The 21,962-nt window shown below is 41.7% G+C and overlaps 1 protein-coding gene across 9 annotated transcripts in view; it reads left to right on the forward strand.

Annotated features, from left to right (window-relative positions):
* The first annotated feature begins 1,284 nt into the window (after positions 1–1,284).
* LOC148017374 (uncharacterized) overlaps positions 1,285–21,962 on the forward strand; it is a 114,048-nt gene continuing 93,370 nt past the window's right edge. For 6 of the 9 annotated variants that reach the window (XR_015687919.1, XR_015687921.1, XR_015687920.1 and 3 more), the window contains exons 1-11: positions 1,285–1,471; positions 1,696–1,757; positions 1,990–3,315; positions 3,501–3,618; positions 3,712–3,800; positions 3,886–4,103; positions 4,811–4,897; positions 5,067–5,166; positions 5,286–5,531; positions 5,658–5,761; positions 15,033–15,120. Coding sequence is in view for 3 of the 9 variants with exons in the window: in XM_087663271.1 (XP_087519397.1) it covers positions 1,441–1,471; positions 1,696–1,757; positions 1,990–3,315; positions 3,501–3,618; positions 3,712–3,800; positions 3,886–4,103; positions 4,811–4,897; positions 5,067–5,166; positions 5,286–5,531; positions 5,658–5,761; positions 15,033–15,120 (2,469 nt within the window). In the remaining 6 variants the exon portion in view is untranslated. Of the gene's footprint in view, positions 1,472–1,695; positions 1,875–1,989; positions 3,316–3,500; positions 3,619–3,711; positions 3,801–3,885; positions 4,104–4,810; positions 4,898–5,066; positions 5,167–5,285; positions 5,532–5,657; positions 5,762–15,032; positions 15,121–21,962 lie in introns of those variants that run through there. The other 3 variants (XR_015687922.1, XR_015687924.1, XR_015687923.1) reach the window with 3 other exon arrangements.

Below are 21,962 nucleotides of genomic sequence, written 5' to 3' on the forward strand. Positions count from 1 at the left end.
GGATAATCATACCTTCATTGTAAAAATAGACCAACTAGTATTACATATGGACAAACATACCTTCATGACAAGTTAAAACAGGCATCACATTTCACTAATGGATAGATAATTTCTCCACATATATCCTCATATTAAAAGAATATTACAAATACATTGAAATACATATGACAACTTCCACATTACCTTCCACCTTTAAAAGATTAATTATAGACACAAATCAATTACAATCAACAAAAAGGGAAAGCCTCTTGATAATTTATCATTTGTTTTACTTATATCAATGTTCATGAAAACCATTTTTAGTAACCGATACAAAAATATTTTAACTCAAATTTGTGGAGAGAGTTAGATCAAATTACACACATTTACCATTTTTATCCCTATAAGTTATTGTGAAGTTCAAGGTTTTCAAACCTTAAAAAAATGGTGAGTGCATATTCAAAATTTTACAATTTAATTACATTAAACCTTGTAGAGCAAGAGCTAGATCACGTCATATAGCATTGATCCAAACTTCTCTAAAAAGCACAATGTCAATCAAGCAAAGGAGGAGACGAGATCCATCAAATGCGATTGATTGTTGGGCCAACTTGTTCGGTACACTCAGCCTTTCTCCTACAATTAAACTATCTATCTTCTGTTACAGGAAGTCAAGGACTTCATCAAGGTGTAGGAGATAATCAAAATTGAACCTTGCAAGTTGCAACTATGAGCCAAGTGGATGTTGAGGGAGACACAGCTACATCCTTTTTCTTTCAATCATACCGAAGGTGAAGCAAATGTCGTATCCATCACACGCATCCAAGATGAAAATGGGAACTTGCAGCGAGAGGATTTCTCGATAGCTAGGTGCTTTGTAATGCACTTAGCTGCCATAGTTGGAACCTCTATACGATGCTATACATCTCATCTCAATGATATTAGTACAAACTTTCTTTGCATTAAAATTCATATTAAACCTCTATTTTTAGTGAACACTTTTCACAGCTATACAAGAATATACCATAGATGTTGATATTTGAAATAAAAGAAACAAAGTACAGGAAGCTTGCTGTCCACGTCTCATACGAGGTTTGTAAGAGAATCGGGTTGGGAATCGGGCAGCGTATCTCAAAATTCCGTTTTCCGATTAATCTTGAAAGTTAGCAAAAAAGGGTTTACGGATTATTTTTTTTCGTAAAGGGTTTAAGGATTCTCTCTCTCTCTCTCTCTCTCTCTCTGTGTCTCACAGAGGGACGTCCCGCTTTCATCACCTTACATCGTGAGAGGTACAGATACAGAAGAAGAAGAAGAAGAGAAGGAAAAAAGAAACGTGCAGAAGAAGGGAAAAAATTACCTGCTTCTCAATTTGCGCAGATGATCTCACGTTTCTGTTATATTGGACTGCATTGCCGGTGAATCAAGCCAGGCAGCTGCAAGAAAGAACTGACCGCGACAGACATGGCTGAGGCGTTTCTCATGAAGGAACACGGTCTGCAATACGCGACTAATCTCTCGTTCTCAGACGACCTGCCACGCTCGCACGAATGCTAGCATGCATAATTTTACTATTCTTTTAGGTCCTTGAAGTGCATGACGTTTAAGGCAAGGTTGCGTTTGCGAGAGAGAGAGAGAGAGAGAGAGAGAGAGAGAGAGAGAGAGAGAGCGAGCACGGCCATCTCCATCAGGCTTACCTTAGAGTGGCTGCAATGACAGCGAGCAGTATCGAGAACACTGTCCCTCATTCAGCGAGATTGCAATTGGGACAGCATGTCGAGGTGATATCTGTACTGACGTCCCTATATTGAATACTCCGTTCTTCCTGGCTTCTTCATGAGCATTTTTAGAGCTTTTCATCGTTGCAAACGACAACGATCATTTCGACATATTTTCCTGTAATCTACCTCGATCATGTTTATGCCCTAGCAAAGCTTGTAAACCACGCGCATTCGTAGATTTTAGTACTCCGTTTGTTTATTGTGAACGGTTTGCGCCTGTTTTGATTTGCAGGTCCTTCAACGCTCCAAAGAATTGCACGGCTCTTGGCAACCTGCAATTATTTGCTTCGTGAAAAATGGCTACAGGGAAGTGGAATACATGCATCTCCTTCAAAGCGATGGGATACATAAAGTTAAAGAATCTTTTTCTGTCATAATGGAATCTTCCAATCAAGGTTTGAGCTGGCGTCAAAAGGTGGGTGGGAAAGTTCGAGGGTTCTTGAGGCCATGTCCTCCTGAGCTTCAGACGAAGGATCTAACAGAATGGCGGAGAGGCCTCTTTGTGGATACCTTATTAGACGGGGCCTGGTGGGAGGGTGCTTTGGTTGAGAACATTGCTGATGACGGTGAAAGTGCTTGTGCTAAAGTGGTCTATCCTGACAGGGGCAAGGAAATCTGCATTGTCCCTGTGAAGAATCTGAGGATTTCTCAGGAATGGGATGAGGTTACAGGTCATTGGACAGTCAGAGGTCATTGGATGCATCTTTCTTCTACAGGGGAAGGCAAGCTCACCTCCTTGGCAGAAACAAGAAGCTACAACCAGAGTGGCAGAAAGCATGCTTATTTCAACGTGGAAGGTAATGTCATCTCTTTAGCAAAAACACAAAACTCCGATCAAGAGTGCATAACTCAAAGAAGCAGAAAACATGGCCGAGATGCATCAGCAGAACCATATAATGCAATTAAGAAGTCTCGCCTTGCAGCTAAGGATTTCCTTCTACGTGCTGGATGGACACTACAATTCCATCAACGGCTGGGCAGACCAAGGGAGCAAGTCTATATCAGCCCCACTGGCCGGAGATTTTACTCATTGACAACTGCTTGTAGAGATTGGAAAAGAAAGGCTAATAAGTCCTGTCAGAAAAGAGACTCACTACTTAGTACTTACAACTTTGGTGAGGGCATATCATGTTTGAATCTGCCGCACGGTGGAGAGGAAGTCTCATGCATGAATGGAAGGGGTAAAGTGATTTGGAAGCATCCATTAGTAAAGAAGCCTTTGGAAGCTTCGTCACCAGCTTCAGTAATTTCAAAGTCATTTTCTGCCACACAAATTTCATCATCTCCAATCCATGTATCAGACAGAGCTTTTGATGACGAAGCATTAACCAGTCAAAAGAGTTATTTTGAAAGGACCCAGAAGAATACTCTATTAACAATTGGACAACCACTAGATCCTGTGCTCAGTCTTCAATTTGAATCGTCCTCAAAGGATGCAATGCATGCAGAGGAGACATCTGAATATGATGACATTTGTAGTGCTTGTGGTGATGGAGGAGAGCTTCTTTTGTGTGATCAGTGTCCCACTGCTTATCACGCTGAATGTGTTGGTCTCAAAGTAAGCCATTTTGTTATTGATTGTACAGGCTGGTCCCAGGGTTGTTACCCAAACCTGAGTTGTTTACTGCTTGTTTTTCCACAGGAAGGACAAGTTAGTTTGAGTGCTTGGATGAGTTTTATATATTTGGCTGGACGTATGATCTCACATTTTTCTTTCTTTTTTCTCTTTTTTGCATATTCCAGGATATACCAGAAGGAAATTGGTATTGTTTCAGCTGCTGCTGTGAAAGTTGTCAAGCTTGCCTTTTTGAGTGTGGTGGAGATGCACCAGCAGTTAGCTGCAGCCAGTGTGAGAAAACCTGTAAGGAATTTTGCACTATTCAAAGGCTAGCTTTCATGACAGTGACTTGGGGTTCATGCAGTTCATGCCTGATGGTCTAAGAGGTTGTTGCAGACCATGTCCAGTGCTCATCTTTGCAAGGAAGGCATGGAGAGCATGGATTAATTGAGGGCCACTGGTTCTGTAGCAAAAGCTGTGAGGAGGTGAGCTGCAATATTTTTTTGTTGCATATGCAGGATAGATTTTGAAAAGTATCTCAAAATTTTTGTTCATGTTTTTTGTGGGCAGATTTATACAGGACTGCAACAGCTGATTGGAGTTTCACAACCCCTTGAAGGGGGACTTTCATGGATGCTTCTGAGGTGTGCTAGCATGTCATCTTGGAATGCTTCTGAGTGTGGAAGAAAGCTATATTCTGCACAGGCTGTCTTGCAGGAGTGTTTCATTCCAATGATTGACCACAGAACAGGATTAAATCTGCTCTCTCAAATTCTATTCAGCCAAGGGTGAGTGATGCATTTTTGTCTGAGAGAACTTCAGATATTCTGCCTATCTATAAAGTTTTTGATGAATACTTCTTGGGTATCTTCAAAGAGTAGCATGTATCTTACTGGGATGTTCAGACTATGGTAGTTGTTTAATTCTGTCATATTTTATCAACTAGCACGTATGAACAATGAATGAGCGATGATCATCAGACAATGGAAATCCCAGATCCTATTATGTATGCATGAAGGGTGAGGCTTTTGGTCAACTTTTCAAGCTTTGTATGCTGATAAGTCAGATAGGCAAGTTGATAAAGCCTAGTGTCAGTGGGAAAGCAGGTCATTGGCTAGGCATGGTTTTGTATCTTGTTCAAACGATACTAGTGTAGTCATTTTCTTCTCTAGGCTGTTTTTTGGGTTTCTCAGCATAACTTTCCTTCATTTGGGCCTTTTATGTGCTTATAAGAAATGGCAATTTCATTCCATTTACCTTTGCTTTGTAGGTTGCAATTGTTTGTTTTCCTTCACTTGTTTGTCAAACTGTAGATAGACCTGTGAAATTATCCTGATGTTTTCCCCCTGCATTTAGTCATTTGTCAAACTGTAGACAGACCTGTGAAATTATCCTGATGTTTCCCCCTGCATTTAGTCATTTGGATTTGACTAGTGCTATAATATTGCAAAAGGGAGTCAGATACTTATTTGTTACGTTTGCAATGATGTTGCAGGTCGAAGGTGACTCGTTTGAATTGCCATGGATTCTATACTTTGATTCTACTGGATGGAGCTGAAGTAATCTCTGTAGCAACACTCAGGTTTTAGGATGATATTATTAGCTTGACTTATCTACCTACATTTTACTAGTGTTCTTGGCTGAACACCAATATTTCTGGCCAGTCCTTATAGTCTAACAATGAGAAACACATCTAGCATTGACTGTGAACTGCTTAAATAGTGAGCTGATAGACTTACCATTCTGGCCAGGGTTCATGGATCAAAGCTTGCTGAAATGCCACTCATAGGTACTCGGTTGCTTCGCCGGCGGCAAGGAATGTGTCGATGTCTAATGAACGTGATTGAAAAGGTTGCTTTTTTGGTGCATTGAATAGGAGCATGTATTCCCTTATTGCTACATATTTGGTCTTTTGCCCTTTCTAGAAATCTGTAACAAGCACTCCCTGTTCTTTGTGGTGTGTTATACAGTTGCTGGAGAACCTAGGAATCACAAAGTTAATTCTTCCTGCAGTGCCTCAGTTGTTGAAGACTTGGAGGGGCAAGTTCAATTTTGGATATCTCAATAATACTGAAAGAAGTGAAACTATGCAGATGAATTTGATGCGTTTCCCAGGAACAACACTGCTTAAGAAGTTTGTGGTCAGCTTTGAAAAAGACCACAATCAACGATCTAAAAAGCATGCTAGCAAACATGTTCAGAATATGACATTGCAGGTGTCTGTCTCTTTCGTTAATTAATTTATAGAAGTTCTGTTAGATGGTTCAAGCCGACCATTATTGTGGAGGTTTAAAACTGTGAACTGCAGACTCTGACCTGAAAGTGTTTGATTGCTTTTCTAGCAGAATAATACCTCTTTGAACCTGGCAGTAACAAATCAAGCAATGGAAGGAAATACTAATGGTCTTCTGTCACGCAGGAGCTCTATGCAAGCTGATTTTAAAAGGTTGATATGCATAGCTTACTCAAGTTCCTAATTTAAGAAATCAGGATTCAGTTAGCTCTTCCATTTTTGCAGATGGTTCTCTTGTTTTTGCTTGTAATAATATATGTTTAGATTTGGATTATATTATGAAGCAACAAACAGCAAATTCTTTTAGTGTGTGGGTATGATCCCAATGGATGCTTTGAAATCCGTCACTACATTAATAATCAGGGTCTCTTTCTTAGAAAGAAAAGAATGTAAAAGAACTCTTGTTAAAAATAATCCTCTTTGCACTAAGATTATTTGGCACAAAGTCTTGGTGAACAGAGTTCTAAATAGGTATAAGCCAGCTCAATGGATCACTATTCTGTTATGTGGCACATTACGAGCAACATATGAGTATTTCCAGAAAAAAGGGCATTGTTAATCAGTATTAGAAGAGTTTTGACAAATTTTTTTTCTTTATGGATTGTTGGTGAGCGCCCTTCTGCTACCTCACTTAGCACATGTAACATTTAGAACCGTGTCATTGAATTTTCCTTTTTCTGGAACTGAATTAAGATACTGCTATGAGGGCTCGGGCACTCACTAAATCTTTCCGTGAAACTAGTGCTTGCCTCAGCTGCATAGCTTCCTGTATGGAACCCTTATGGTGTGAAGTGTCATCATTGGCTAGCCTCATCCAAACACAATGCTTGTGTGGTTGGGTAGCCTTTTACTGTTAGTTTTGTAAGCTACTTGTGCTCTTTTCAACTTATAACAGCTTGAAGCTAAAAATGAGTTTTTTTTGGGTTCCAAATTACTTTCTATAGAGATCTATTGTGCACCTACTTAGTGGAGGCTGAAAATGGGGCAGAAATAGTGTAGATCAGCTTGCAAAAAGGAGCTGACTGGGGTAGGTTGCACAGACTGCCACGTGGCAGCTGACCTGCCCTGGTCTCGACCAGCAGATGCTGCCCACCTCAGCCCACCTCTCTATTGCCCGATGACCCTGCCTGCCTGCCCATGTGCCCATCCAGGTGCCCTGCCTAGCATGGAACTAACCACGATGGATGGAAGCTGCCCACACTGCCCTGCCTGCCTGTCCGGCCTACCTTGCCAGCCCAAGAGATAACTGCTAACATGGCAGACCAATCAGACAACACTTTTGGAGTCAAGAACGGGTGGCTGAAGGGATGCCCATAGGTGTGGGAGCAACCCCCCCTTGAGTACAATGCATGATTGCCCTATCTTGGTGGGTCAAAGTCGTAGGAGTACAATGCATGATTGCCCTTGGCCTTGGAATGACACTCATTGTCAAAGCAGCCTGCCTTTTGGCAGGGGTGCAAAAGCCTATGTTCTTTGGGATATTTTGCCATCCTCGCTTTAGATTAGATGGAGGATTACTTTGTTCATCACTTGTCTTGTTAGACTTAATGTTCTGTCCACTCTTTGACATCCCCGTGTATGAGGTGGGAACCCTTACCCCCTTTGAAGTAGAAGAGGTCTTTTTGTGTACTTGCTTAAACAAACTCACCAAACACAAGAGTTGACACTTGAATTGATACATGGCGGGTAACTAGAATGTGATAATATGATCTGCTACATGAAGTTGGAGTACTTTGGATGCTTTTTGTTTAGCAATAAGGTGACTTAATTTTCATTTGACTTTGAGGGTCAGTTGTGGCCATCTCAGCAAGTAATTGCTGATACTCTGCCAACCTGACTTTCAAATTGTCCGCTTCAGTGATCTTAACCTCTTGGAGGTCATGGTTGAGGTTTATTCTAAGCCACATGATTGTTGATCAAGCAAACCCAAATGATCATATGCAAGGTCAAAGTGTTGAACTTGGGAATGAAATTCGGGCATAAGATCCTGCATCAACTCAACTGCTGTTGTGGCATTGTGGTTATTCCAGGAGTAGATAACCTCATATGACAACCATTGAGGATTAGGCTAGGGTTCATGTCCTTGAACAAGGTCCCATAAATCCTGCCAATCCAACGCATACCATATAAGGTCACACTACATCATATAGATTGACCCATTGAAATGAGTCTTATTACTAAATGTATTCTTGGGCATGGCAATATAGTGGGATGAGAAATGAGGTGGAGGATAAGTAGAAGATGAAACATATGGTCGGCTAAGTACTTTTGTGGTGTCAAGGTGCTCAACATAGATACTCCAAGATTATGTTCAGAACAAGAATGAATTGTGAATTGCTTGAAAAGAAGAAGATGGGCCACGTAGGAATAGACATGTTACTAAATTGTGTGGCCACCTTTGAGAGATTAGGGGATTGATATGCATGAGCTAGAAGCCCTTGTGTTTGAGCTCCTTGGGATGCAAAGTGTGAAAGGGATTTTCCACCATTATTGTACTTGAAGCACCCAATTGAAAGATAGGTTTTGCACCTATGGATTGTGTGTCTAAAGGGAAAGAGACCTGCAAGTGTGTAGATGATTGATGAAAGGAAGGATGGTGAATAGGGATAGTGGAAAAAAAAATGATGAAAGAAGAGGGTCAAATGGGTGGATTTTGAATGTGAGGTGGTGCACCTAAAGCAAACTCATTAGAAGACACTTGCAATTTGAGGATTTACTCGTCTTTCTATCTCTAGAACCTGCTCTACCCAGATTCGCATACTGATGTGAGGCCAAGTTTCTGTGGTACACTTATGCTTGAAACCTGCACATCAGTAGGAGTACAAAGGAGTAGTAGAATATTAACCATGCATACTCGACACTGACTATGTTGGATATGAAGACATAAGATAACTTGACATGCTCAAGTTGGTGTCTCCTGAAGCTGGTAGCCTCGACTGTCGTGCTGGCTAGGACAAAGATGTTGGAATATATTGAGGAGAACTATGTGTGGAAGAATGCCACTGACTTGCTTCTTCTAGGTGTCTCTCATGTCTCCATCTCAGAACTTCCATGTATTCTTCTTGGGATACAAGGTAGAAGCCCCTTACAGGGTCGTCCTTCTCTTATGCCATGTAGGTTGACTATGGATACCATTCCCTCAAAGCTTGTAAGGATGGAGAAATAGGATCAGTGGAAAAGGTTCTGATGGGGAGTGTTTTGGTGAAGAAGGATGAGATATCTGAAGGTGTTTGATGTGTTCTTGAATGCCAAGCGTTCTGAATCAAGGCTTGGGTGTTATGCAAACTCTCCCAGCTTTGATGCTATGTAAGGAAATGTTAGGGCAAACAATGTACGACTCCACAAAATAACACAATCTGATTAATGCTTAAGAGAAGAAGGGTTTACGGAAATGAGAAGAATGTATAAAAGGCCAGTAGCCTTTAGGATCAGGCTCGTCATGAGCTGATGGAGTCAGAGAGACCAGAAACAACTCCTAGAGTGTTTTGGGTCCCAATTGCAGTAGCAGCAGTAGTCCACCTATGTGATGCGAGAAAGATGCTGCCCAGCTGTGTGGCTGTGGACAGTGAATACTGAAAATGCAGTTGTGACTGGCCTGGATGGTGACATGGCAGATGAATCATCTCAGATACCAGCAGTCCTCCCAAGGTGAAAATGCAGCAGTGCACATTCTCCTGGGGGACTGGAGCCAACAGTGAACAGCAGCTTGTTACCTTCAGGCAGCTGCAGCAGGGTCTAGACCAGCAAACAGAGGTGTGACAGGCCTTGAATCAGCAGCACAGGTCCTTAACAAGAACAACTTGGATGATGACCAGCTAGACAGCAGCTTCAGGGTGAAGAATGTCTTTGATGAAGGGCAGGTTGGGACTGAGGCAGGCTGAATCAAAATGCAGCTGATAAGGCGAGGTTGGTGGTGATGGAAGACTAACCCAGACGGTGGGGATGAAGGCTGGAAAGAGGGATTGAAGTGGCCAGCCCATGACTGCCACTTTTTGAGCCATTCTCCTACCAAAATTTTCAAATATATTTGTCTTTTAAAAGTTTCTTTTGGGGCTGTTTTAAGAGTTCAACTATGCCAGAAAACTGAGATTAATTTAGGCCTTCACTTTACTTGCTTAACACCTACTTTCCATGCTGGTGCCCTGTGGCCAAACACAGGTGTGGCTGCTGATTGACTGCTCTAGACAATGCCAGACTGCCCATGATGCTTCCATGCCATCATTGCTGCTATCCTGGGAGGCCACGCTGCAGCAGCTGCTGCTGCTGCTGTGGAATGCTGTTGTTTCAGCCTGCCACACCATCATCATCAAATCCAACTGCTGTGTTTTCTGTCCTCCACTGTTGCACAGCTGGTGGCATTCTAAACACATTTCCCTCACAGTTTCGACATTGACAAGTGACCGGTTCTCAAGTATGGCACACTCACCTGATTTCTGATATCATCTATGATACCTTCAGCACACCACAACCTTGGATTCTAAGTGGCAATCCTTCACTTCTACTTTGGCTACATTGCAGCTGGCCCTTCTTGGTGCGCAGATCGATCGCAGATAGCTCACGTGGTGAATCCCGGAAGGTCCCCAAGAACAAAGTACTCTACTTTTTAGCACAAAAACCCATGTAAAAGCAAGCACGACAAGAGGCAAGAGGCAAATTGGATTCAATCTCCCCCATGCCTTGTGTGAGCGCTTCACAAAGCATGTATTTTATGTATATTTCCAATCTTCATGCTCAATAATAGCCCAATTACAAAAGTATGACAAGCTTTTAGCTTTTGAGTTTGCTTTCTACAAAAATAGTAAAATAAAGCTAATGGACGGCGCCCATAGTGTCTGGCACGCCCAATCTCAATGTCCAAATAGAAATAACATATCCAGGCGCATAAGCGCATACAAAATAATAATAAATAATCAATGTCTCAATAGACATAACAAAATATAGGCGTGGCGCCTATCAAAATCTAGTCCAAGAGTCGAAAACCCGCTAGACTCCAATGCTTTCCTCCGCCACTGCTGCTATCTCTACACATCAACTGAAGCATTCACAATCGTTAGTAAAATAATACAATTAAACCGACAAAAGTGAATACCTAGCAGTCTTCAGCTACATAAATAAATCAATTGGTTAGAAATAAATCCTAACCTTAATTTATTACGAGTGCGCACTCTAAACTCATAAACGTTTATTAATTTAATATGCATTTTGCGGAATCACCCGCTATGGAATCATCCATGTACACACTAAATTAATGAAACGCCCGAAAAGGACAGGCGTCCCCATCAACTTCTCGCACAAAGAACCATCCTGTAGAGGAAGCACAATGGATATACGCTAGAGACTTAAATGCTTTCCCCACTCTGTTAGCTCCACATTGAGCTAATAGCAATTGAGGTCAATTGCTATCCCACCCCGGGGGTATGATGCCAGGAGGCATATTCCACGGTGGATTCCGTGAGGTTTTACGGTGGATTCCGTAAACTTAGATGACCGGGGCTCATACACAAAGATGATTCTTTGTGCGAGAAGTTGATGGGGACGCCTGTCCTTTTCGGGCGTTTCATTAATTTAGTGTGTACATGGGTGATTCCATAGCGGGTGATTCCGCAAAATGCATATTAAATTAATAAACGTTTATGAGTTTAGAGTGCGTACTCGTAATAAATTAAGGTTAGGATTTATTTCTAACCAGTTGATTTATTTATGTAGCTGAAGACTGCTAGGTATTCACTTTTGTCGGTTTAATTGTATTATTTTACTAACGATTGTAAATGCTTCAGTTGATGTGTAGAGATAGCAGCAGTGGCGGAGGAAAGCATTGGAGTCTAGCGGGTTTTCGACTCTTGGACTAGATTTTGATAGGCGCCACGCCTATATTTTGTTATGTCTATTGAGACATTGATTATTTATTATTATTTTGTATGCGCTTATGCGCCTGGATATGTTATTTCTATTTGGACATTGAGATTGGGCGTGCCAGACACTATGGGCACCGTCCATTAGCTTTATTTTACTATTTTTGTAGAAAGCAAACTCAAAAGCTAAAAGCTTGTCATACTTTTGTAATTGGGCTATTATTGAGCATGAAGATTGGAAATATACATAAAATACATGCTTTGTGAAGCGCTCACACAAGGCATGGGGGAGATTGAACCCAATTTGTCTCTTGCCTCTTGTCGTGCTTGCTTTTACATGGGTTTTTGTGCTAAAAAGTAGAGTACTTTGTTCTTGGGGACCTTCCGGGATTCACCACGTGAGCTATCTGCGACCGATCTGCGCACCACTTCTGCTTCTTGAGCATCCATTCATTGTATCTAGCTTGTTCACCTATTCTATGGCTTCATTCCTTTCTTTTGAGCATACATGGGTTAGTCATGTTGTTTGTACATTCTATGCTCTGAATAAGCTCTCTTTTCTCACATCCCTAGACTAGGTGCAACCCATGAGCTGCCCCTGATATCATCTTCCCCTACTCCACCTCTTTGTGTTCCAGGAAAGATGAGGCAAAGTGATTTTGAAACGACTTGCCATGATTGAGGGATGACATAGTTTCCACGATCATTATAGGGACCCCAGCTATCAGCATGAGGTATTATTGTTTCTGCATGCATTTGCCGCTTCTTGAGATCTCCTCACAGACAGGTTATTGGCCTGAAATGGACCTTCCAAGTGAGCTTGGCTCAAACGGTACCTTAGAGATGTACCCACCAGCTTTAGTCCCATCTTGTGCTGCTACTTCCATTGCTTGGAGTAACATCCTGCTGCCATGATTGTTGCTGCCTTGTTGTAACCATCATTGCTTGCTGCCTATACTGCATTTACTCCACTGCCAGCCTACATTGTCTGCTGCCTTCACATGACTTAGCAGCTGCACTTGGACATCAGCCTGTTCCACACCAATTTGCCATCACTATCCTCCAGAGGACTGTACTAGCTGGTCATCACTCGCTTCCTGGCTGTCATCATCCTGTGGCTAGTATCATCAGTAGGAGGCAAGAGGATTTTTGATTGCACTTGGCAGGCTGGTGCTTTCTCTCATATAGGAGGCTCTCACATGATTTGTATTATGGCCCATCTGATTGGTTATTTTGTTAGTCTTTTACTTTACAACTTCTTGGTGTAGATAGCTAAGGAGTTGACATATGATTTTCATTGAGGTGTAGTTTTTATGAACTTTTCTCTTCTTAGAGAAGAAAATAAAGATGTACGGGAGGACAAAAATGCTGCAGAAAGATGTAGTACACCATTGTAAGGCACAAAACATTAGAGGTTTTACTAGTTCTAGGCTGACCTATCAAGATTATGCTTTAGCTTGTTGGGGAGTCTGTCATGGGGATGTGAAATTTTGAGATGCTTTAATCTTGCTGATAACATTTGATTAAGTTACTAGTCAAATGTGCAAGGTTGTCTAGCAATGTGATGCACATGGTAGTTATTTCATGGTAATGGGCCAAGGACCTCGAGGATGCAGTGGGTGTCAAAGGCAAAAGTTGTGACAAGTTATGCCAGCTGTGGGCTTTGGTGGTCAGTTGGTGTCAATTTTGACCCTAGGACAGTTGTTTGGCCACTAAGTGTTAGTGGTGATATCAAGGATTAGCATTAATTAATTAATTAATGCTAGTCTAAGGGTTGACAGAGGTTGGAGACTACTCCATATTGCAAATGGCCTAGCCAATTTAATCATGGATGGACACATTTAATTTTGGGTAGGTTTAGAAGGACGGCCCAATGTAATCATGCGTCAAAATCAAATGTGCCCATCCATGATTAAATTGGCTAGGCCATTTGCAACATGGAGTGGTCCCCAACCTCTGTTGACCCTTAGACAGGCATTAATTAATTAATTAATGCTAATCCCTAGTGTCACCATTGACACTTAGTGGCCAAACAATTGTCCCAGGGTTAAAATTGACACCAATTGACCACCAAAGCCTAGCTAGCATAACTTGTCACAACTTTTGCCTTTGACACCCTTTGCATCCTCGGGGTCCTTGGTCCATTACCATGAAATAACTACCATGTGTATCACATTACTAGACAACCTTGCACATTTGATTAGTAACTTAATCAAATGTTATCAACAAGATTAAAGCATCTCAAAATTTCACGTCCTTGTGATAGAGTCCATGCTGCTGCAAAAATGCTCCCAAGGTTTTGAATTTTAGCCATGAAAACTTGGATCTATTGTGGATGTTTTGGGGAGCTTGAGCACCTTTCCCATTTTAATGAGTTGCTTTTGTAATGTTATATGAAATGGAATCTTAATCAAATATGCAAGGTTGTCTAGCACATGTGATGTACATGGCAGTTATTTCATGGTAATAGGCTAAGCATCCTGAGGATGCACTGGGTGTCAAAGGCAAAAGTTGTGATAAGTTATGCAAATTGGGTTTTGGTGGTCAGTTGGTGTCAGTTTTGACCCTAGGATAATTGTTTGGTCAATAAGTGTTAGTGAGGTGACACTAGGTACCAACATTAATTAATTAATTAATGCCAATCTAAGGGTCAACAGATGTTGGCGACCACTCCAGGTTGCAAGTGGCCTAGCCAATTTAATTATGGATGTGCACATTTAATTTTGGACAGGGTCAGAAGGGCTAAAATTAATGTTCAAAATTAATCAAGATTGTTAAACCAACCCAAATGTCCTCTAAAATGTGGAGATACCCAGTAATAAATTTCAAGACATCTATCAATAATCCGGTTCATGCATCATGAGAAATTGCACATAAAGAACCATCCGGAACAAAAGGAAAACTGCCCACAATATCATAAAATTCATCATTATTTCCTTCATATTCGTCATGAATTTCTTCAACCATAGGGTTTGCTTCTACCTGAAATACATTCCCCTCTTCACTCTCATCCTCATCCGGCTCATCGATGATGGCCATACTGAAATTTAATTTAGGAATATAAATGTGACACTTTTCATGGTCCTGAATTTCGAAGACTAGAGACGTCTTTACATTTATCAGGCTTAAATTTGGCTATATGGTTGACTTGTTGCTCTAATGGAGGGGTCAGGGCAGTTCTTGAGAATGTCTTCTTGAGATATTGAGCCTGGTGGAGGCAGTTTGTAAGCTTTTCGTTTTTTGGTTTCTCTGAGATAGGCTGTTTGTAATCTCATATTCTGAAATCTAGTAAATAGTGTTTGTAAGATCCATGGAAACTGTGTAGGCTGTGGAGACTTTGTACTGGTTCTTTTACAAACTATATATGCCTGACAGTCATGAGATGTGATGTTGCGACCATTGGTGATTGGAGTTTGACTGACAATTTTTAACTTATCATGTCGATTCTTTAGTGAGATTTGTGATAGGATACTTGAGACCAGAGTTATAAAGAGAAGTGAGCCTCTGATGAGTCACTGTATTTTATTTAATGCTAGTCCATATTGACAAAATTAGCACGTGTTGTTTAGCAGACATAATAGCTCAAGGGATGGTGCTGCAATAGACAGAAGCTTGAATGATACAAAAGTAGTCGTTGCAACCACAAGGTCACAACGTTTGGTAAGGAGTTGCTTGTATGCTTTGTATCAACTGGCTACTTCCAACAATAAGGTGATACATAATGTTACAGAAGGCAAGCAGTTAATTCTTGGCATAGTCTTCTCATGCCTTTCGGTCTTAGAGGGAGTAATTGTACCATTCACTTGAAACTGAAGAACAAAGGATAAACCACATCTGTCTTGAAGTAGTATACAATCCTGCTATCTCACTGCCCAGCATGAGTATCCATGTGCTTTGCTGTTTTAGAGCATAAACATTAAAAAAACAAGGTTTGCCAGGTTTTCTGGCCTGTATTGGAGCATAATGATTTTATGAAAAAAGCAGGTGGTTTGTGCCAGCTACCTATAACAGTTGATGAGTGTTTTGTAAAGTTCTTTTGCTTCTTTTGTTGTGCCTTCTCCATCACAATTACCATGATCATCTTAATCATCTCTTACACCACTTACTTGCACTTGCCATCATCACTACCACCAACCCAGACCTTAGACTCACCATCCCTTCCAGTCACACCTCACTCCTCACCTCTCTCTGTCTTACCCCTTGGCAGTTTTCCTTTCCTGTCATCTTTTAACTGGTCCTTTCCTTGAGTTTCATCTTACATTTCTGCTCACATTGGAGGGCCCTCTGTAGGCAGCATCACTTCACTCCTTCAACTTGCACAGCTTACTTCAGCAACCAAGAAAGGGCCCCTGTTAACACCTGTGTCTATTCAGCATCCCAATTTTGAAAGCATTATGGGTCATCTATTATAATGAGCTATGAATCCATTTGTTTGGATATCTATCCACTTCACAAAATCTTAGTTTGGAAGGTCGTATACTCTCCAGCTTTACCACACTTTCTCAACATCTTTTTCAAGCTTTTGTTACTATTTATATCTCAAAATATTTTCTTGGCTATGTCGCATCCTGGCTTGGAGTCATTCTGTCAGTGGGTCTTTTTTGTGTACTGATTGGTCCAAACTGTTGGAGATGTGTTGCCCAATTCACTTGTAAGTGTGGCTTGTGGGCTGCTTCCATATGTTGGTGATGTGAATTTGCTTCTAGATAAGGCTTCCAGGCCTTTTTGTGCAGATTATGGTTATCCTGTTAGTACTGTAGTTTATAGCCTCTTAAACAATGGAAGGTGAAGGTATCAACTTGTATAGGAACACTACTCCAAACTAGCACTATCACAGGATTAAAGGCGATAGGTTCTCACTTTTGGTCATCTTTACAAAAGAACAGGCTTTGGGTACATAGTTACGTGAAATGGAAAATGCCAAAATGGTCAAAACGTTTTGGGTTCGTTTTTTTTGGGATGGACTGGGGGAAAAAAAAGGGTTTCTCAGGGGCTGTTGGAAAAGAGAAGGGGCTTGAACTTTACCCACCTATGTTTCCACTTTTGGCTGACAGGAAATGTGTATTAGTTTCAACTTGCATTTATGGCATTCAAATTCTACATTTATTACATGTGTTTGCATGCTTGTTTATCTCATTAAAGCCATCTATTCTACTTTTATTACACGTGTTTGCATGCTCGTTTCTCTTGTTAAAGCCATCTATAATGAGAGGATGCATGGAGTCGCTCATAAGATTTGTGTAACTATGAAGGTTGTACTAACTCTTAACTCTTGCAGCTAGCTAGCAACCAATAGCTACAAAATAGTGATTGTAATGGGTACGCTTGGCAATGTAAGCATCTAGTTATGTAAAGGCTAAAGTAGTAGCTTCTACCATATACTACAACTACACTCAGACACTCACACATACTCTCACATACTTATATTTATATTTTGTGAGTTCCCATTTCCCCCTTTCACTGTTTTGGACCGAGGCTGAAACTCTGATTCGCTACTCTGAGATGCGTTTCCATTTCCCCATTTCCGAAGCTCCTGGCAACTATGGACTGTACTTGCAAGCCACGTGCAAGCAAAAACTGAGTTGAGATTGCTGTTCTTAAGAAGAAATTGCAGATGTGGAACATGAATGAAAATGATCCTTCAACCTAGATCCTAGATGTTCATGAGCAATCACTCAATGTTAATGAGGTTGTTTCTAGGGTGTTTGGACCTCTTGTTTTCAATTACCACCCACTACCATGAGATGTGTTGGAGGAAGAGAAACTATTCTGAAGATGCCCAAACTCTATGCCCAGCAATCAAGCCTTTCATTCAGCAAAAAAGTGGGATTTCTAGCTAGATGTGGTGTGCCCTGAGCTCATTATGGAGTGCTTATGCCAATAGAAGGATGCAGCACTTTATGAATGGATTTCCTACTTTGTCACTAGTGGGGCATCCCTCTTCTTTGAATGTGGGGTCATGATGACTCTACTTTTCCAGTATTTCCAGATTTTGCCTTGTTAGCTTGACTGAGGCTAGTTAGAGCAGTGAGAGTGTGCAATAGAAGAGAATCATGAACAGGGAAAGAAAAAGAGAAGAGAAAAGACAGCAGGAAGAGAAGAGAAATATGCACTGAACAATGAAGGAAAGCTGAATACAATGAGGACTGATCAGTCCCTGCATGCAGTCCAAGGCATTGGTGAGAGCACCGGATCAGACTGAAAAATGATTACAGCAGCTATGATGGTGATGGAGACGGTGATGCCGGTGACGGAGACGAAGCATGTGCAGCCTGGAGTCCTTGAGGGACACAGAGAAGACTGCTGCAAACTGTCAAAGCACCTGCAGGATAGAAGACAATGATCTGCCCAGCCCTAACAACCACTATAAATAACAGAAAAGCAGAAAACTGGACCATTGCTGATCTGGCTGACCTGCCAAATCTGGCCGACTGTGATAAATGCAGTACAACAAAAATATTGATGTGGCAGGTCCTCAGAAAAATCACAGTAGTCTGTGGGCTAGACAACATCTGGCACAGCAGCACAGGCTGTGAAATGTTTGATAAACACTGAAATGTATAATAAAATGAATGAAGACATAGACAAAGCTCCAATGTCCCTCTCAGATTTTGACTAGGGCTCACAACTAGGAGATGATAGATAGATAGACTAAATAAGGCAAGCTAACACCCCCTCTCATATCCTAGGAGTGTTTGAAGACCCAATAGTCTCATGTGATGAAGCATAGAAGCCTTGGGCAGAGGCTGGTGAAGAGATCCGCTCCATTGTCCGCTGTGATGTATGCCACCACTGATTCAAAATCCACAATCAGGTCTTGTACATAATGATGTTGAACCTCTATATGCTTCGTGCGAGCATGAAGCACGGGGTTCTTTGCCAGAGCCAAGGCACTCTAGCTATCCATGTGCAATTTGAATGGGTCTTGTCTGTGGAAAGCCAATCTTTGCCAACATTTGGCAAAGCCAAACACAACAGAAGAGAATCACAAACATGGAGAGAGAAAGAGAAGAGAAAAGACAGTAGGAAGAGAAAAGAAATTTGCACTCAATAATGAAGGAAAGTTGAATATAGTGAGGACTAATCAGTCCCTACACACAACCCATAGTATCAATGAGGGCACCAGATCAGGTTGAAAAATGATGACAGCACTTGTGACAGTGATGGTGACAATGACAGAGATAGAGAGCATGCAGCCTGTAGTCCTCGACGGAGACAGAGAAGAGTGTTGCAAACTGTTGGAGTACTTGTAGAAGACAAAAGACAATGATCTACCCAACCTTGACAATTGCTATAAATAGCAGAAAAGCAAAAACTGGCTGATTGCAGTAAATGCAGTACGGTTGCATTTAATGCAATGAAAATGATGATGTGGTAGGTGTCGGGGAAAATCGCAGTAATTTGGGCGTTGGACAACATCTGGCAAGGCAGCAAAGGCTATGAAATGCTTGACAAACACTGAAATGCACAATAATATGAATGAAGACACAGTTAGAGCTCCAATGTCCCCGTTAAACTTTGACTAGGACTCACAACCAAGAGATGACAAAGTGACAGACTAAATAAGAGAGTCTAACATCCCCTCTCAGATCCTAGAAGTGTTTAAAGATCCAATAGTCTCATGTGATGAAGCATATAAGCCTTAGGTAAAGGCTTTGTGAAAAGATCCGTTGCATTGCGTACTTTGGGACAGTAGGCCACCGCTAATTTGGAATCCACGATCTACTCCTGTACATAATGATATTGAATCTCTATGTGCTTCATGTGAGCATGAAACACGAGGTTCTTTACTAGAGCTAAGGCACTTTGCTTATCTACGCATAGCTAAGTGGGTCTTGTTTGTGGAAAGCCAATCTTCACTGCCATTTGGCAGAGCCAAATTGCCTTCATAGCTATAGAACAAAGAGCACAGTACTCCACCTCCATAGACGAAATCACCACAATAGATTGCTAAAGAGTGGTTCCTCTTTGCGTACACGATCTCGTAGGATTGAGTCCTTGGTAAATAATGCAAAATGTGCAAATTGGCTCTCTAGTGAGCCCATGTAGGATTCTTCATAAAAGAAGATAGCAATGCTACCACGAAGGAAATGTTCGGCCGAGTGTAAATAAGCCAGATCAATGAACTACCAAGGCACCTATAATAGGTAGCATTTGGGAGGGGATCTTCGATAGCCAAAAGCCCATTGGGCAAGAAATAGGCTGACACCGGGTCATACCAAATTCCAAAAGTAACTTGGAGATGTACTTGTGTTGGGATATGAAGACGCCTTGTGCCATTTGATAGATCTCCAAGCCAAGGAACAAGTGCAGGATCCCTAGATCTGTCATATTGAACTCCTGTCTTAAGATCTCTCGAGTCCAATCAACCTCTTGTGAGTCACTTCTTGTGATGATCAAGTCATCCACATATGAGATGATGAGCACACACCTATCACTGTCAATCTTATAATAAAGGTTAGGCACATGATTTGATCAATGGAAGCCATAGAGAGCCTTTTGCAACTTGTAAACATGGTCCTTCTTCCCTTGCACAAGAAAACCAGGAGACTATGAGACATAAATCTCCTCCTCTAGGATGTTGTTCAAAAAGGTAGATTTTATGTCCATTTGAAAGATCGGCCAGCGGTGATGGGCTGCTAGTATATATCTAGGTTGTAGGTGCAAAAGTCTTTGAGTATTCCAACCTTTCCTTCTATGCAAATCCCTTGACAATAAGCCTTGCCTTATGCTTGTCCAAGGATCCATTAGCAAGGCACTTGGTCTTATAGATCCACTTTACACCAATCACCTTCTGCTTCTGTGGATGCAGAACCAACTCCCAAGTCTGGTTATGTTCCATAAAATCAAGCTCCTCTTGCATAGCGTGACACCAAATATCTAATGCAAGAACCTCATCAATTGTAGGAGCTTCACGATCTTGAAGAATGTGTGACATAAGAGAATGGTCCACACAAAGTAAACTATCCCACTGGGCATGCAATCTAGTTGATCTATGTGGGCCTAATGGGGTAGTAGGAAAGTAGGAAACAATGGATTCCTATATAAGGTGCCGATACCATCGAGAAATGGTGATAAGCTCATTCTACTGTGGAGAAGATTGAGTAGCCTGTGGTACCTGCAATGCACATGTTTGGGATAGAGGACTTCCCCTCACTAGGTGAAGATAAACCCCCCTCATTTGAAGCTTCTGTTTGTGTTTGAGTTTTTGTGTTTGAGTTTTGAGTTGTGCGTTTAGGGTTTGAGTTTTGCTTTGTGTTTGTGTCTCTCTTTGTGTTTTTGTCGTGGTTGTACACTCTGTGTTTTCTGAGTGCAAACCCTAGCAGTTTTCTTCACATGGTATCAAAGTCGGTGCTCTTGTAAAGAGTATCGTGTAGATATTGTGGAGAGCTAGTCTTTGTGTGAGGCATACAATATGACTCGTAACCGAATCACAATGTCCCAGACACCTTTTTCTCCAGTTCCTATGATGTTCTATTAGGCTTCTCCATCACTGGAGGCCCTGAGACGACATTATGGACTCAGTGAGGAGGACGACATTCCACTTTTACCTTCACCTTCTTTTTCTACTCCTATTCCAGATTTCACTAGCATGACAGAGGAGGACTTTGAGGAGTACTATTGCAACAAGTACGGTAATGTTTTTTTTTTTGCAAATAAAGTGTGGCTAATTATGTTACTTCAGAAGAACCTGAATACAATGAGGTGCTCATGCTCAATAGACTAGCTAGAGCTGATGCAAGGTTACAGATATATCAAGTATACAAGTCTCTTAGGGCGGTCTAGGGGGGATGGGGGCAGGAAGCCATGGAGAGGGGCTATATCGCCAATTGGGGCTACCCACTTGCATCGTGAAAAACAGGTCCTGGCTGCCCTACATGCGCATGAAATGAAAACGGAGCTCCTGACGAGCTCAAGACTCGCCCTTCCCCTGGTCCCATCAGCCGTGGAGGGAGTGGATGATGGAGGTCCAGAGCTCTGCCAAAGTCGCCTGTACTCAAAGGCTCTCCCTGCCAAAAACCTCGACACTGCGCCTTTTAGATGTGCAATCTAGTAAGACTCCCTACGATCTCTCATACCTCAGACACACCCACCACCACCATCTTACCCTCCACCTCCATCTTATCCCACTTTCGTGACATCTCATGGTTCCGGCTCATCTTTTGCCAAGCATGCTTTCAATGATAAGACTCGTTTTAACGGGTCAAACTTTATCACTTGGTCGAACTTGATGAGACATGTCCTTGACTCTCAAAACCTATGGGATCTTGTGCATGGGTTGGAACCACAACCCGATCCTACACTTGTTCCATACGAGGTTGTGTGCTCATGGAAGGCTAGGAATGCCTTCGCTATTGTCGAGCTGTTGTAGGGCTTATTGCCTAAGTTTCATTCTTAGCTTTAGCATTTTGACTTAGCGTCAGAATGATGGGCACACTTGATTGACCACTATGCGGCTTGGGATAGGACTTGTTGCATAAATCTTGACCATCAGCTCCAAC

This window comes from Lygodium microphyllum, chromosome 22, assembly GCF_053477565.2.
Source record: "Lygodium microphyllum isolate KBCC chromosome 22, Lygodium_microphyllum_v1.1.10, whole genome shotgun sequence".
NCBI lineage: Eukaryota > Viridiplantae > Streptophyta > Polypodiopsida > Schizaeales > Lygodiaceae > Lygodium > Lygodium microphyllum.